This window comes from Ochotona princeps, chromosome 12 (assembly GCF_030435755.1).
Source record: "Ochotona princeps isolate mOchPri1 chromosome 12, mOchPri1.hap1, whole genome shotgun sequence".
NCBI lineage: Eukaryota > Metazoa > Chordata > Mammalia > Lagomorpha > Ochotonidae > Ochotona > Ochotona princeps.
Window position 1 is genome coordinate 64,661,884 of NC_080843.1, and position 16,838 is coordinate 64,678,721.

The following is a 16,838-nucleotide window of genomic DNA, read 5'->3' on the forward strand; positions in this document are numbered from 1 at the left end:
ACTTGGCCTAGTACTGGGAGTAGCGGCCACTGGGGAATGAACTAGTGGATGGAAGAGCTCCCTCTTTCTCTGTCTCTCTCTACCTTCCCTCTATCTGATTTATAAAATAAATAAAAATAAATTTTTAACCAAAAAAGAAATCAGAAATTAAAATCTTTTATCACAATGCACTCAGAACAAAGACTGTTTCTTACAGCAATTTCAATGTAAAGCAGAAACGTGACGCAAAGCACTACTCACTAAAGTGGAGCTGTGAGGATAAAGTTGAAAGGACACTGCCTCCTGGAATAGCCCAGAAACAAAACCTGGAGCACGTGAGGGACACATGTGTTTCAGATTAGCCCCCACATGCTTTGTGAGGTTACCCAGCACCCACATACCTTAGCCATTGTTTTCCCTGTCATTTACTGCTGATAAACACTTACGTAAAGGCTCCCAAATGATGACGTGTTATATATTTTTTATAACTGTCTTCTGGATGACAAGCTGATTTCAAATGGAAGTCAAAACCAAATACTATTGGTGCTGGATAATACTGCAGACTCCATAGCTACATACATGGAGAGTTATGCTCGTCAAATCCCCCATGATTCTTCTAATAGCATTCATCTGGTCTTGCACATTACCCAAGTTTCCAAGGAGGCTCTCACCTGCCCAAGCTCTTCATTAAGGTTTGATGTCCTAGCCATTGCAGGAGTATCATTTCCTAGATAATACATATCTGTGTCCTGGGACAGAGAGAATGAAAAGATTAGAAAACACAATCTAATAATCTATTCAGATGAATACACAGGGCTTAAGACCCTTTCATTTTCATAATCACTTTGGGGGTAATAATACAGCAGCTATTAAGATCATGACTTGAACTAAGTCATGACTCCGAGCCTGGTGAGTATCCTGCTCACAGTGTTGCTGTGAACATCACACAGAAACACTTTCAGATGCATCTTCTCTGCAAGCACAGATAGCTAAAGGCCAACAAGAACAGCCATGGCAATTCCATAAACTCCAACTTCTCTTTGTACAATCGAATGCAAGTTTACAGTCACAGCGAATTCTAATATATCATGAACCCCACTCTAACAAGTCAATAAGCATTTTGTTCAGCACTGACAAGACCTAAAAAGCATCAACAGGGCCAGAACTGTGGTATACCAGGTTAAACTGCAACCTATGATGCCTACTTCCCACATGGGCACTGGTTGGAGACCCAGTTGCTCCACTTTCAAACCAGCTTCTTGCTAAAGCACATGGGAAAGCAATGGGAGACCTGGATGCTTGGACCCCTGAATCCACGTGGGAGACTAGGAAGAAGCTCCAGCTTCCTGGCTTCATCCTGGTCTCTGTGGCCTTTTGGGGAGTGAACCAGCAAATGGAAGATCTCTATTTCTCTGTCCTTCTAATTCTTTCTCTCAAATACATAAATAAGCCTTCTAAAAAATCAACAGCAATTACAGATGACAAACACCTGTTCAACATGCTAGCTGCATTATCTCAATTAGTCTTCATGCCAACTTTTGAATAGGTCCATCATCCTGCCCATTTCTCTAGGACACATTCATGGGCATACTTTCTCGGTTCTCTTCGGCATGCTTGACCCAGGACCCAAACATAAATCATCTCGACTACTTCTTTCCCAGGAACCCACTTCAACAACACAGACACTGACTGGAAAACAGGGGTCAACAGTTCCACGGGCACTCAGCTTCCAGTCTCTGCTTTAATAATACTCACCCAGTTTATAAAGAGGGCTTGTGTGTACTTCACAACCTCCAGGGTCACCAGCAGACTGATTGGAATTAGATTATTGTACAAAATGATGAACGTCAACAGATTGTATCCAAAGTTATCTGAGCTCGTGTCTGCAGAGGAAAACCACAAATGCAGCTTCAGCTACAGTCTCCATTCAGCCTTCTCCTCTAAATGATGCCCACCGCAAAATTCACATTCAAAGAGTTAAATGTTACTGAGCATCTAGCATGTGTGAGTAACTCTGCGTACAAAGGCAGACACAGTTCCTGCTAACAAACAGCTGGCTTCTCCCTGGACGTCAGGCAAGGGGACATGCTCCCTGGTGTGCCTTGCAGCAGGGCACAGCTACTCAAGTGGCGCTCACAGGGCACTGCATGAACCAATGGGAGGGCTGTTTGTCTGAATGGAAAGGCCAGGTCACTGGAGATCATCCAGAAATGGAGTATGGATGCTGGAGTGCAGCTTTTGTATATTATTGGAATGAAGCCAGTGTTAAGCTGAAGTTGCTTCCAATCAATTAAGATGTACACTGTAATCCCTGCAGCAATGACTTACCTTAAGAAACAGCTAAGACATAGTCATTTGAGTAAAATAACCCCCTAATGTATCCATTTCACTTCATCACTTTTGGAAGGCTGGTATTGATTACAGTAAGGAAATACAGGATAGTACGGCCATCACTCAGCTGTCACACTTAGAAGGAGTCCCGAGGACAGACAGCTCTGTTTTCTTAGCAACTCACCCATCTTCTTGATGTACCAGTTCTTCCCACCATGGGATCCGTTCCAGTACAGAGCCCCCACCGAGCTCACCAAGGCCATGACTAAGAGGATTCCGAACAATACCAGGATCTGCACATTCGTCACTTTCTCCACATTCGATCTTTTGAGAGGTGCTTTGGTTGAATTCTGTACAGAAACATGTAGTATCAATAAGGGTCAAGGACAGACTTGGGTACATGAAGTAAGAAGAAAAAGAGGTAAGAAAATCAAATCCAACAACTAAAAAGTGAAAGACTACTTTCACTGTCAAATACTCAACGGCATTAAAAACTGTTGCAGGCTCCTTGTAAATCCAGTTAGCCTTCAGTAATTAAGAAAGAAAATACATTCTACACACTTAAAAAAATTTCAGTGATATGTAGTTCACTCAGGACCTAGCTTGCATGTCATCAGCTTAGAACCTAGTAAGTTCTAAAAAATTAAGTAGTTTCAAAGAAATCAGAACACTGTTAATTCAAGAAAAAAGAGAGAACAATACAGCCCTACAATGAACTCACAAGGGGATATTTTTAAAGTACATATTTTCCCTCAATTAGCTCAAAATAACCAAGGGAAAAAAAGGACATACACAAACACATACACATCAATAATGTCAAATAGAGCATTAATAGGTAACACAAAAAATAGATGGGCAAAAACTCGAAGAACTGTGAGCAAGAAATGAGCAGGAAAAGTCAGGAAGGGCTTCATGGACAAGGGAGACCTGAATGGTAACCGAATCTTAAAAGGCACAACAGATGAAAAAATACGGTCTTCCCACAGACTTCACTCCTGCATTCTCACTGCAGGTAGGGCCCGGCTAAAGTCCTCGCCTTGCCTGCGCCGGGATCCGATATGGGCGCAAGTTCTAATCCAGGCCACCTCGCTTCCCATCCTGCTCCCTGCTTGTGGTCTGGGAAAGCGGCCGAGGACGGCCCAAAACCTGGGGACCCTGCACCCATGTGGGAGACCCAGGAGAGGCTCTGGGCTCCTGGCTTTGGATTGGCTCAGCTCCAGCTGTTGCAGCCGCTTGGGGAGTGAATCAGTGGATGGAAAATCTTCCTCTCTGCCTCTCCTCCTCTCTATATTTTTGACTTTCCAATAAAAATAAAATAAGTCTTTAAAAACAAAAGAGAACGCAAATTCAAAAAGATTCCTCAATGCCTAGATTTAAGAACCACTGCCTTTCAGGTGGAACACTTAGCATCAGAACTCAGTAGCGAAGTCACGAGCAATATCTACGTAAAACAATCCCATACCATGTCATTTTATTTCAAATTACATATATAAAGCTAGAAGCACTGCAATTTCTGACCTTAAAGTATACTTCAAAGCTACAGTAATTAAAGCAACATATTTCTGGCTAGAAATCAAATGAAATAGAGAACCAGGAAATTAATCCACATACATACAGACAACTTAATTTTGACAAAAGTACCAAGAAGATACAGCGGAAAAAGAAGACAGTGTTTTCAATAAATGGTGTTGGCAAAACTGTGCCTAGTTATGAAATAAAGCGAAATGAGGTCACCATCCTGTGCCCATATATGAAAATCAACTCAATATGGAACAAAAACCTAACTATAAAACTTAAAACTATGAAATTACTAGAAAAAACATAGCAGAAACATATCAAGGCATTAGTTCAGGCAATGAGTTTTTGGATAAGACCCCAAAAGCACAGACAACAAAAACAAAACCAGAGTTTTACATCAAACCCAGAAGCTTCTGCACAGCAAAAGAAACTAGAGAGTGAAGAGATTTCTGAGAGAATTGGAGAAAATATATGCGAGCTACTTATCTGGCAAAGGATTAAACAAAAATACGTAAAGAGTGCTGGCACTGTAGCGCAGCAGTGAAGCTGCCACCTGCAACACTGGCATCCCGTATAGGCACCAGGTGGTGTTCTGGATGCTATACTTCCAATCCAATACCCCGCTAACAGCCTGGGAAACGCAGCAGAAGATGCCAAGTGCTTGATCCCATGCTACCCACGTGGGAGAACCAAAAATAGCTCCTAGATCCTGGGTGTTGCAACCAGTTAGGAAATGCCTCTCCCTCCCTCCAAAGCACCGACTTTCAAATAAACGAATAAATTAACTTTTTTATTAAATACATTAGGAACTCAAAAAACTCAACAATCAAAGAACAACCAATCTAGTAAAGAAATGAGCAAAGGACCTGAATAGACAGTTCTCAGAAGAACGGCAAACAGCCAAAAATTGCACACAAAAAAAATAATCAGGGCCCGGCGGCGTGGCCTAGCGGCTAAAGTCCTCCCCTTGAAAGCCCCGGGATCCCATATGGGTGCCGGTTCTAATCCCGGCAGCTCCACTTCCCATCCAGCTCCCTGCTTGTGGCCTGGGAAAGCAGTTAGGACGGCCCAATGCATTGGGACACTGCACCCGCGTGGGAGGACCCGGAAGAGGTTCCTGGTTCCCAGCTTCGGATTGGCGTGCATTGGCCCGTTGCGGCTCACTTGGGGAGTGAATCATCGGACGGAAGTCCTTCCTCTCTGTCTCTCCTCCTCTGTGTATATCTGGCTGTAATAAAATGAATAAAAAAAAATCAACACTATTACCATCAGGGAAAGGCAAGTAAAAACCACAACGAGAGTATCACCTCACCCCTGCTAGAAATGAATATTATCAAAAAGGCAGAAAGTAACAAATGCTGGAGTGAATGTGAAGAAAGAGGAACTGTTACACACTGTTGATGCAACCAATTTCTTGGCCATAAATTGGTGTAGCTGATATGGATAACAGTAAGATTTTGTTAAAAGATTTTGTATCCTTGAACTGCCACAGGATCTAGCAGTCCTCCAACTGGGTATACTCCCAAAAGACATGAAATCGTCATATCACAAAGGTGCCCTACTCCACCATATTTATTGCAGCTCTGATCACAATAAAAGACATGGAATCTACCAAGGTATCCATTGTCAGATGAGTGGACAAATAAAATGTGATTGGGTAAATCTCTCTCTCTCTAATGGAATATTATTCATCTATACATGAAATTAAATCCTGTCATTCCCAAACAACTGGATGGGACTAGAGAATATGATTTTAAGTGAAATGAGCTTAAAACAAAAATAAACGAAGTCTGATGGATGAGTAGACAATCAGAGTTAGGCTAAAGAAATACAGTCCCAACTCTTCCAAGAACAGAGGGAAGAATACAATTTATACCAACCTACGAAAACGATGAACAAATAGAAGACGGAAGCTTCAAAGCTCCAATCACAAAGTAACACCCAAGAACAGTAAACACTGCCGACTCTGATCTGCTTAGTATGCATTACATAATCTTCATAGTAAAATGGTGTACTGTGGCCCATAAAACACATTATTACTGCTAATATAATTTTTTCAAAGCAAAAAGATGCATATGCCACATGGCAAGAAAATTCTGAGGGTAACCATTGTGAAGAAAATAATTCCCCATTAATGATGTCCATGTCCTAATCCCTGGACCCTGTGTGCTATTACCTATGAGTGTGTTTGCATATCACATATGTGTACATGTATACACATAAATATGTGTGTTATGTGTAACATATGTGTGCATATGTGTGACATGTGATATAAAATATGCACATACATATTTCTTTACAGGGTTTATTTTTCTTGGGAAAGCAGATTTTACAGAGAGAGGAGAGAGACAGAGAAAAATCTTCCATCCGTTGATTCATTCCCCAAATGGCCACAATGGCCAGAGCTGAGCCAATCTGCAGCCAAGACCCAGGAGCTTCTTGCAGGTCTCCCAAATGGGTGCAGGGTCCCAAAGACTTGAATCATCCTCTGCTCCTTTCCCAGACCATAAACAGAGAGCTGAATTGGAAGCAGAGCAGCCAGGACACAAAACAGAGCTCATGTGGGACCTCGGCACCACAGGCTGAAAACTAGCTTGCAACACCACTGCACTGGCTCTATACATATTTTAAATCGAAAAGGGATAGCAGCATTATAATCAGATTAAGGACTTTGAGATGAGGAGACTATTTTAGACTACCCAAGTGGCCCCACTCCAATGACAGGAGTCATCAAAGTAAAGAGGCCTTCTTGTTTGTGATCAAGGAAGAGGTGACCACACAGAAATAGCCAGAAAGACACGGCACTGCTGGCTTTGAAGGTGGATGGAACGGGCCTCAAGCCGAGCAGTGCAAGCACCTTCAGGGGCTGGAAGAGGGTAGGATCAGACAGTCTCCTGCAGCACGCAGAACGCATGGCCAGCACCAACCAACTGACCACAAACAGCATCTTGTACCACGCTTGAGTCAGTCTTCTCCTTCACTATTCTTCAAGGATCAATCATTGAAAGAGCTAGAATGAAAATCTCTCTTAAAAAAGAATGTAAACAAAGTCATAACGTGAAAATAAAATGGAAATGAAACAGATGGCACCTCACTGGTGAACTTCACAGAGATGTTCTTACCACAAATAACATTGCTGAAACTAGCGTGCACACTCTATCACCAAACCTGAGTGACTATTACCACCATGGTTTTCTTTAGGGGTAGGGAAGTGGAAAAACTCTACAGGAGTAATTTCAGAAATCTCAGTCTTCTAGGTACTTATCTAAACAGCACTCTTTAGAGTAGTAGCATTTAGTAGCATTCTTCTCTATTGACATGTGTTCCTTTTTTGTTTTAGTTCTCCAAATGATCCAGACCTTATAGACTTAAAAAAAAAAAAAACCCTCTAGAATCTAATGGGTACAAATCCATAAGAAAAGCTACCTTGGCATGAGTTCAATACCATAGAAAGGCCAATAGTGATGACACACCCATATCTGGCCCAAGAACAAAAGCCAGCAGGCAAGTTTCAAGACCATTTATCTTATTCATTTAAAACTCAACAATGATCTGACCATTTTCAAACAACATTCATTGCAAAAAATTGCAAGCTTCATTTCTATGATCCCATTAGTTACTAACTTCTGATCTTTTCTAACAGTTGGATTATGGCCGGTTAACAGGGTTACAAATATTTATCTCTCATCCAACAAGACAGAAACAATTCTGGGCCCAGTGCAATGGCTCAATTGACTAATCCTCCTCCATTCAAGTGTCAGGTTCCCATATGAGCACTGGTTCATGTCCCAGCTATTCCACTTTATTCCAGCTCCCTGCTTGTGACCTGGGAAAGCACTATAGAATGGCCCATAAGCTTTGGGACCCTGCACCTATTTGGGAGACCTAGAGGAGGCTCCTAGTTCCTGGCTTTGGATTGGCTCACCTCCAACAATTGCAGCCACTTGGGGAGTGAGCTAGCAGATGGAACACCTTTCTCTCTGTCTCTCCTTCCCTCTGTAGATCTGCCTTTCCAGTAACAATAAATAAATAGTTTTAAAGATACAGGAAACACGGGCCAAGAGCATAGTGATTAAAGTCCTCGCCTTATACAAGCCGGGATCCCATATCAGCACAAGTTCTAATCCCGGCAGCTACACTCCCATCCGGCTACCTGCTTGTGGCCTGGGAAAGCAATTGAGGACGGCCCAAAGCCTTGGGACCCTGCACCCACGTGGGAAACCTGGAGTAGGGTCCTGGCTCCTGGCTTTAGATTGGCTCAGGTCCAGCCGTTGCAGCCGCTTGGGGAGTGAACCATCGGATGGAAGATCTTCCTCTGTCTCTCTTCCTCTCTGTATACCCGTCTTTCCAATAAAAAAATAAATCTTGGAGAAAAATACAGAAAACAATTCCAAAACATCCTACATCCACATATGCCATAACTGAAAGTCAAGCTCTCTCTATGCATTTCTACCACCTAAATATTTTTACTTGCAGAGATGAGCTTTTAATGCCAAATTTGTCAGAGTAATAAGCTCCCCCATGAGGGTTCTGCAAAGAGCTTAGGGAAAGTGCATATTACAATAAAATTGAATGTTTTTTTTAATACATTATACCTTCAACTTTTCACAGAGGTTTTGAAATACCCTGGTGTAAACCTGTTAACGTTGCTATTTCTATGTAATGGAGTTGTAAATAGATACAGTCAGTGTCATATTTTGAAAAAACAACTAAAATCAGACCTAAAACTGATTTATTTGATGCCCTTCTAAGAAAACAGGCAACAAGATGTGAACTGGAACACTGAATCCATGGTTTCACTGCCTGGATTTGACTCCCAGCCCTTCTACAAGGGGTTAATGCAGACACACAGCACCTCAATTTCCCAAATGAGAACAACTTAACTTAATATTCCTCACATGGTCATGGTGAGGGAAAAAAGGGGTTAATATATGTGAGTCACTTAAAACAAGGCACAATTTGGGCCAGAAATGCTTGTTGTAATTAACACAGTAATCCCTTTCCTGTTAACTCAATCAGAACTAGTAGATGGAAATGTTTCTTTGTCTAACTGTACTACGTGTGAAAAGAGGTAGAACAAGGGCCCTGAGGCCATTCAGTTTCCTCTCTGCGGTCCAGGGGTGCAAGCGCAGATGGAAAAGGCTCACTGACAAACACAGACAGCGTCCAGCTGCATGTACCACACTATACTCTCTGGGACAGCTCATGATCTTCACTCATTTCAGCCCTGCAGGCACAGCATGTCTAGTACAACTGATTCTGGGGCTTTCCATCATCCTGAACATAATCAGCCCAGAGTCAGCTTGGTTGGGGGAACTATCCCATCTAAGATCAAGGCATATTCCCTCACTACCTCAGGATGCAAACTGCAACAAGGTCCGTTACCCTACACCTTGTCAACGAAAAGACAATGCAGCCCCTTTAACGTGTAAGAGTACTTCAAACGTTTCATGGAGAAGGGGGTTGCTAAGCTGCCACTTGAGATGCCCACACCCACATGGGACAGGGGTTCAAGTCCCAACTACTGCACTTCCGATTTCGCATCCTGCCAATGCACTCTGAAAGATAGCAAAGGATGATTTCAAGTTCTTGGATCCCTGTTACACATGTGGAACAACCAGATGGAGTGCTGGACTCCTGACTTTGGCCCAGTTAGCCCTGACTGTTGTAGTATTTGGGGACTGAGAGACTCTCTCTCTCTCTCTCTCTCTCTCTCTCTCTCTCTATCCCTCATTCCCTCTTCTCCTCCACCTCTCTTTTGCTCTTTCAAACAGATGGAAATAATATTGGTATCACCAAAAGTTCATGGGGAATATGTACTACAAAAACAAATATGCAGATTCCAAATTTGTTGTGTTAAGATAAACTTCTTTCAATTCATTCCGATGAACTTGGAGGTGCCCTTATATAACCTAATTGACTTTCAAACACGAGTTACAATGCGAAAGTGCTCTAGGAAAACACAGTTTCTGTGAAATCTTGGAGGGTGCTTAAATTTGTGATAAGTACAATCTGAACACTTGCCTTGGGACCCTGTGGAAATTTGAGCTGACTGTCCATGATAACTCTGTCACTTCATCCTAAAAAACACAGAAGGCATGGTCTGTGGTCAGCAGAGCTCCAAGCATCTGGCCGTGCTTCCTGACACTGCACATCAGAGATTCAAGGAGTCTCACTGAGCAGCACAAAGCTGTTTGTCAAGATAAAGCCCTTGCATATAGACTGCTCAGGAACAATAAACTTCAGGCTTTCAAACCCATCTCCGTGAACGGATGGAGACCTGGCAGGTGGACAAGGCCAGCACATCTCAATATACACACGAGCAGTCCCTCAGCATCTGCCAGCTGCCCCTCCTCTAGCTGTCATGGAGCCCTTTGCCCCGCTCCCCTAATACACACCTCTGCAACTGTTCTATTACACCAGGACTCCCATCCTCCCAGGACTGAAATCACCCATGGTCCTTCCCCACACTCATGGCCAAGGTCATGCCTTCCCGGAAGTCTCCCCAAGCAAGGAGGACCCCTGGAAAGACTCACAGCCCTTGGCATTTGATATAAATGTTACAATATACATTCAGGACTTCCTGATACCTCTGAACCTGTTTGTCTAACACCATGTCAAAAAATTCACTCCCAAAATTCATGCCAGCTGGCATTACATTCCTGTGCTCTCTCAGCCCACCCAGTAAGACATGGCAGTCATCATTCATTGAAGACTTAAACTTGGCTCGTGGTGTTCTCTGAACAAGCATATTTACCATCCTTTCTTCATAAACATTGCAGCACCAACGCATCAAATGCCTTAGGCCTCAGTTCCTTATGCCCAACACTGAATGGTCTTCAGCAGCTCCAACTTCACTTTCTGCCTACGTGGGTCATCGTAGCATCTCACTATGCTATAAAATTTCCCCCTCAGACTAAGTTGAGTATCCTGTACACTGATCATCTGGCCACTCTACAATGCTACCAGTCCTCTGCAATCCCAAAGCGTCTCTCATCTCTTCCAATGCCATCTCCCTTCCCTTGATCTGCTATAGTATTTAACTCAGGTCTCCCTGCACCTGCATGGGAGACCTGAAGGATGTTCCTGGCTCCTGACTAGAGATTGGCCTGGCTCTGGCCCTTATGGCTAATTGGGGAGTGAACCAGTGGATGAAAGACTCTCTCTCTCTCTCTCTTCATACATATATCCAACTTTCAAATAAATATAAATCTTTCCTTAAAAGCCTAATTTTGAAAAACTAGAAAACAAGGATCACTTGTTTGTATTTCAGGCAAGCAGCAACAGATACCTGAAAAGCTAACAAAAATCCAGAAGAAACGACCTACCAAACTGAAGTCACTTCCTTTCCAGATTTAGGGGTGCACACAAGCTTGAGCCTCCTAAACACATCTGCGCTTACCATCCTCTACTCAAGAAAAAGGAAGGAAGGATGAAAGAGGGAAAGATGAGAGAGCAGGAAGAGAGAGAAAGAGACTAAATAGTGTTGTTTTCTGGCACAGAAACGTTTTACCTGCATCAGCTTGGTGTCGTGTCCAGTATACACCACTATGCCAAAGACCCACTGAGTGTTTCTAAGCTGTGTGCCTCTTAGCAAGATCTGGTCAGGCCCAAGGGAAACGGGGCTAAAAACAAGAAACAACATTTACATTTAATCACAGTCTGACAATGAGCGTGAGATCTCCCCTTCCACAGAAGCCCACAGTAAGCCCAATGTTTGCTTTAGTCAAATTTGAACTATTTCATGGGGAAACTATAGCAATAAAGGTTACCTCTGGCTTATTCTAACCCATAAAAATCACTCGGATAAAAGGTCTATTTTATCCAATCATTGCGACAGAAAGACAATTTAAAAAAAATTAAAACATTAGAATTTTATCTCACATAGTTGTGTTAAAAAACATAACACCCAAAAGAAATTGCTAAGATAACCACTAACGTTCTCTTCATTTGGGAAATTGACAGTTTATTGTAAAAGCCAAAATCTATTAAATTTGCTAGGGAAGACTTCATGATGACATTGAAACCTGAATGGTGATTTAGACATAAAGATGGAAAGCCGATGGAATGGGTATGCACATGACATGAAAAGACAGAAGCAAGCCCACTGTGCCTTCTTATTTCTTGTGGGCTGACTCCCAGGACCCAAGGCATGACTCCGCATCAAACACAAAAAAGGTGCAACGACTCTGGCAAGCACTGGGAAGAAGCATGCAGACAAACGGGGGACAGGAGACAGAAGCTGCACCCCAACATCATGAAACAGCAAACACCAAGTGACCCAGGACAACAGAATAAAAACAGCAGGGGATATTCTAGAGGAAGGACAGTTGTTCATTTTACTCTCTGAAAACAAGTGAGTGTTACTTAGAAGAATGCTAGGAAAAAACAAAAAGCATTTCTCTCCTAAGTGAGTTAGCTTTGATACACCTCAGATCCCTGTCTTCAGTTACTGGGGACAAACTTTTTTTTTTTTTTTTTTTTTGGCCTGGAAGATGAAGGCACGGGAAGTACAGACCAGGAGCTGAGAACTTCATCTGAGACCCGCAGACTCTTCCCTTGTGTTAATGTGTGTGTGTGATTTTTAAAAGGAAGTTTGAAATCAACTGAAATGGTGGCTCAAGAAAAGCTCAGTGTACCATGGTTAAGCTGATACGTTCTAAAATATTTTGACAGTAGAAAAAAAAAAATGAATGTTTCAAAGACCCAATAACTCTTAGTTACATCCAAAAAATGTATACTAAGAACATGGAAAATGGTACCTTTTCCCATCTAAGTTCAAGTTTCCAGTGAAGTCGTAGAGGTGGCGATTGGGTCCTTCACATTCTATGGTTCCAGATAACTTCATTAACACATCCCTTGTCTGCATGTCAGCAGTGTGAGTCAGACCCTGAAAGATCACACCAGAAGGGGGCACTCGACACAAGCGACCATGTTCAGCACCTCCTGTATCATTAGGAAATGATGATCCACCTCCATGGCAACAATTCGATATATTAAACGTGATAGACTTTAACGGCAGCTTGTATCACAAGAAACGAATACAAAAGTAGCAAAAGATTTCAGCGAAGCAGATTTTACGTAATGTTGAATGTATCAAACACCTTACAGAAAGTATACGCTATTAGTTTTATGACATGAGTCTTAAAATTCAGCATCTCTTGAAAAGTTTACATTACATAGAACTCCACTTTTCCTCTGGAAAAAAAAAATGTTTTATTCTGAACATTTTAGATATTCACAAAAATTGTAAATAAATCATTAACGCGTCTTTAAACAGAAGCGATGTTAAAGCAAAAAATCCACAGTACAAAAGACAGTGTAGAGAATTATTGAATTTCACTGTGCGCAACATCATCAAAATGCCTAAGATTTTTATGTACTGAAAACTCTTTCATCTTCAATGAAAAATAGAATATTTAGAGCCTGCACATTCTGTATCTAGTACACCACTCTCCAGATGAAAGCTGGGATTTCAACAGCAATAAACCTGAGGCACCAGGGCTTGGCGACTATCTGCCTACCCACCAGTTCAGCCTAGCTGAGTGCGCCCTCCCTTAAAGGCATCCATTGTGTTCTGTGCTGCGTAGAAGCCCATTTTTCCACGTGTCCCACCACTTTAAATATAGTCCCCTCAAAACAAAAGGCATATTCTCCCCGATAGAGTCCACCCTCTTGTGCCTGATTATTCTCACTGGCACATGTGGGGAACCTGTGCAGCGCTTGGGCCTCCAAGACAAGGCAAATGGCAGAAGTCACCCTACCTGACGTATTTTAAGGTTTGTCTCGCCATCGAGATTCGCTGTTTCAACGTAACACATCGCCTGAGGTTCACTGGGGAGAGAAGGTAGGGAGGTGGGGTACAGGGAAAACACGTTAACTTAAATCTGCCAAAAATTTCCTGCTGAGATGATCCATATTACAGAAACAACACCTTTCCAAATAAACTGTTATCAACAGCCATTTCAGTAGTAGTCATCGAGGACAAAGGAAGACACACACTCAACTTTGGGACTCAACGCCACAAGATGGTTGTATACCTAGTCATGTGCCTGCTGTGGCACCACCTACTGACCTCACGGTCTCAACAGACAGGCTGGGGATGGGTGAGAAGGGGCAGAGCCTGCGGTCTGAGACATTGGATGGGCCTGACCCTCAAATCCCAAGCTGGCCTTGTCCTCCTGACCAAAAGAGGCAGTCCAGGCCTGGTCGGAACAACCCATCTTGGGAACACAATCATAGCCTGAACGCAATGATGGAGACATTGCCTTTGCGCCTTTGTGCCCTTGCAATTAAGGCTTTTTTTTTAAAACATGTAACATTTATTTGAAAGGCAGAAAGTTGGACATCATCCATCTATGGTTACACATACCCAAATGCCCATCCTGGTTAGGGCTGGGCCTAGCTCAATGCAGGTGTACCACACGGGAGGAAGGGAACCAAGAACCTGGGCTACACCTGCTGTCTCCACAGGTCTGCGCTAGCAGAAAACATGGGTCAAGAGACAGGGTGGGAAATGAAACCCAAGCACTAGAAAACAGGACACAGACACGAGAGCAAGCACCTGCTGCTTGCTCCACCTTAAAAAAATAAATAAATAAAAAACTATGTCAGTGGGCAAATTTTAATCAGAACACAAAGAACAAATTCTTTGTGTTTTTTTTTAACTGTTTATTTAGATGACAAAGCAAGACAAAGACATCAAATAGAGATACTCTACTGGTTCCTTCCCCCTCAGATGCCTGCAACCACCAGGGATGGGCCACGCCTTAGTCAGGAACCAGGAACTCAATCCCAGTCTCGCACAGGAGTGGCAGGTTCCCAAGTTACTTGGGCCTTCCAAAACGGGATAGGACATCTCAGGCAGCACCTAAGCTGCCAAGACAAATGTCCATCCCAAAGCACCAAATGTTGTCAGAAGATTCCTTGAGAGCTTGTCTGGAGGTTCTAGCAGGGGAGTGCAGCCACTCATATTCCGTTGACCGAACCAGTCCTCCTCTAGCGGGGATGGTTGTCCTGCTCAACTGAGCACACAGCTTCAGGAGGGATGAACACGGGGCAGTGAGGGAGGAAAGGGACACCCACCTAGCCAGCCAGAGCAGCCAAATCAACCCTGGCAATCAGTGGGGTAACAGATATTGCAGCCAGATCACCTTCACATCCAAGGCCAGAATATTCCAAGAACAAAAGTACGAGTTTGTCAGCACTATTCTAACCACTTCTCATCTCAAGCACAGTCAGCAGTGAAAAGAGTGAACTCTGCAAGCCACATGCTAAGATTCTCCGGGGCTAACTTTACGGACTACGCACCCTTGATGCCCTTTGCCATGGCCTTATGGGCTGACGAGCAGGTGGTTTAATCTCTCTGCCTCAGTTGTCCCATTTATCAAGGAAGAACAGAGAGGGTTCCCAGGAATCAAATGAGATCAATACAGGCGGTCTGGTCCAAAGCAGAGCTTCAGACACAGTAACAAGCATCCTAAATATGATCTCAGCTCTGGCTACTCCACATTATATCCGAAGTTTCTGAGAAACAAAGCCAAGATTATTAACCCAAACCACCAATATGTTAATATTTCTAAGGGTTTCTTTGTTGCCAATCCATTAGGGAAAACATACATTCCGTTTCATGTTGGCTGTGTGCTCCCCCTTCCACAGGCTTATCATTTATTTATATATCTATGTGTAATACAAATATTTATTTTCAAAAGAGATGGTGTGGTGTATTTAAAAAAAAAGATTACATCAGAGAATGTGCGTGCCTGTCCTTGGGCGGGCTAGATCTCCACCAAGGACCAGATTAAGAGTTGTCTTCATTTGCAGCCTCCTGTTACTCAGGGCACAGGAGTGGGAACTTAGGACACCAGACTAGAGAGCCAAATCCATGGCCACTCTACTCTGGAACACACACACACACAAGCTGTTTTCATCTTGAGATAGGTGTATAAGAAGTAGGGAAAGAACAAGAAACTGTCCTCTTACCAGCGAGAGGGGTCCACCTGCTAGTTCCCCATGACTACCTGCTATGCTTGAATCATCCTAGGTGACGTGCTCATGTACATACGCACATATGACTAAACTTTCCCTTGTTCTCCTGCTCTAATAAACTCTTTTTTTAGTATGTGTCTGGTATGGAATCCTTCACTTTCTGTGAATACAGCCACAATAAAATAAGTCTCTGCACAGCCTAACACAGCCATTTGGGGCATGAACCATCAGATGGAAAATCTTCGCTGACTCACTCTCTCTCCCCCTCTCACTTTCTTCCTTTCTTCCCTTCTCCGTCCTTCCCTAACACACTCTAACACCTCTCCCTCTCTCCCTTTCCCATTGCGCTCTTTCCCTCTCTGTCACTCTGCCTTTTAAATTAATATTTTTAAAAGTCGAGTGTTGGGCCCGGCAGCATGGCCTAGCGGCTAAAGTCCTCGCCTTGAACTCCCTGGGATCCCATACGGACGCCGGTTCTAATCCCGGCAGCTCCACTTCCAGTCCAGCTCCCTGCTTGTGGCCTGGGAAAGCAGTTGAGGACGGCCCAAAGCCTTGGGACCCTGCACCCGCGTGGGAGACCCGGAAGAGGTTCCTGGTTCCTGGCTTCGGATTGGCACAGAACCGGCCCATTGCGGCTAACTTGCGGAGTGAAACATCGGATGGAAGATCTTCCTCTCTGTCTCTCCTCCTCTCTGTATATCCGGCTTTCCAATAATAATAAAATCTTTAAAAAAAAAAAAGTCAAATGTTATGCTATCATATATACGTATGATATATATGATATGTGTGTATATACATATACATATATAGTACTGAGGAATGATATCTTCCTAGCACAAAGCTACTGAGAAGAAAGGGCAGTAATACTTGGGAGAAAAACACAGAAAATTAAAAGGCCCACATCAGGACTGTGCCGAGACAATACCAGGGTTCTCTAAGCAGTAATTCAAGAGCAGCACTGGGTGCTGTGCGAGCGGCTGTTGGCTGGACTCAGCTGGAAGCTGAGGCTGACAGCTAAAGGG

The 16,838-nt window shown here is 43.2% G+C and overlaps 1 protein-coding gene across 11 annotated transcripts in view; it reads right to left on the reverse strand.

The window, feature by feature from the left end:
* LOC101536302 (phospholipid-transporting ATPase IB) overlaps positions 1-16,838 on the reverse strand; it is a 633,219-nt gene that overhangs the window by 440,873 nt on the left and 175,508 nt on the right. For all 11 annotated transcript variants that reach the window (XM_058670954.1, XM_058670952.1, XM_058670953.1 and 8 more), the window contains 6 exons: positions 13,593-13,662; positions 12,591-12,718; positions 11,342-11,453; positions 2,495-2,660; positions 1,735-1,862; positions 651-728 (listed from right to left, as the gene is read on the reverse strand). In XM_058670954.1, the coding sequence (XP_058526937.1) occupies positions 651-728; positions 1,735-1,862; positions 2,495-2,660; positions 11,342-11,453; positions 12,591-12,718; positions 13,593-13,662 (682 nt within the window). The remainder of the gene's footprint in view (positions 1-650; positions 729-1,734; positions 1,863-2,494; positions 2,661-11,341; positions 11,454-12,590; positions 12,719-13,592; positions 13,663-16,838) is intronic.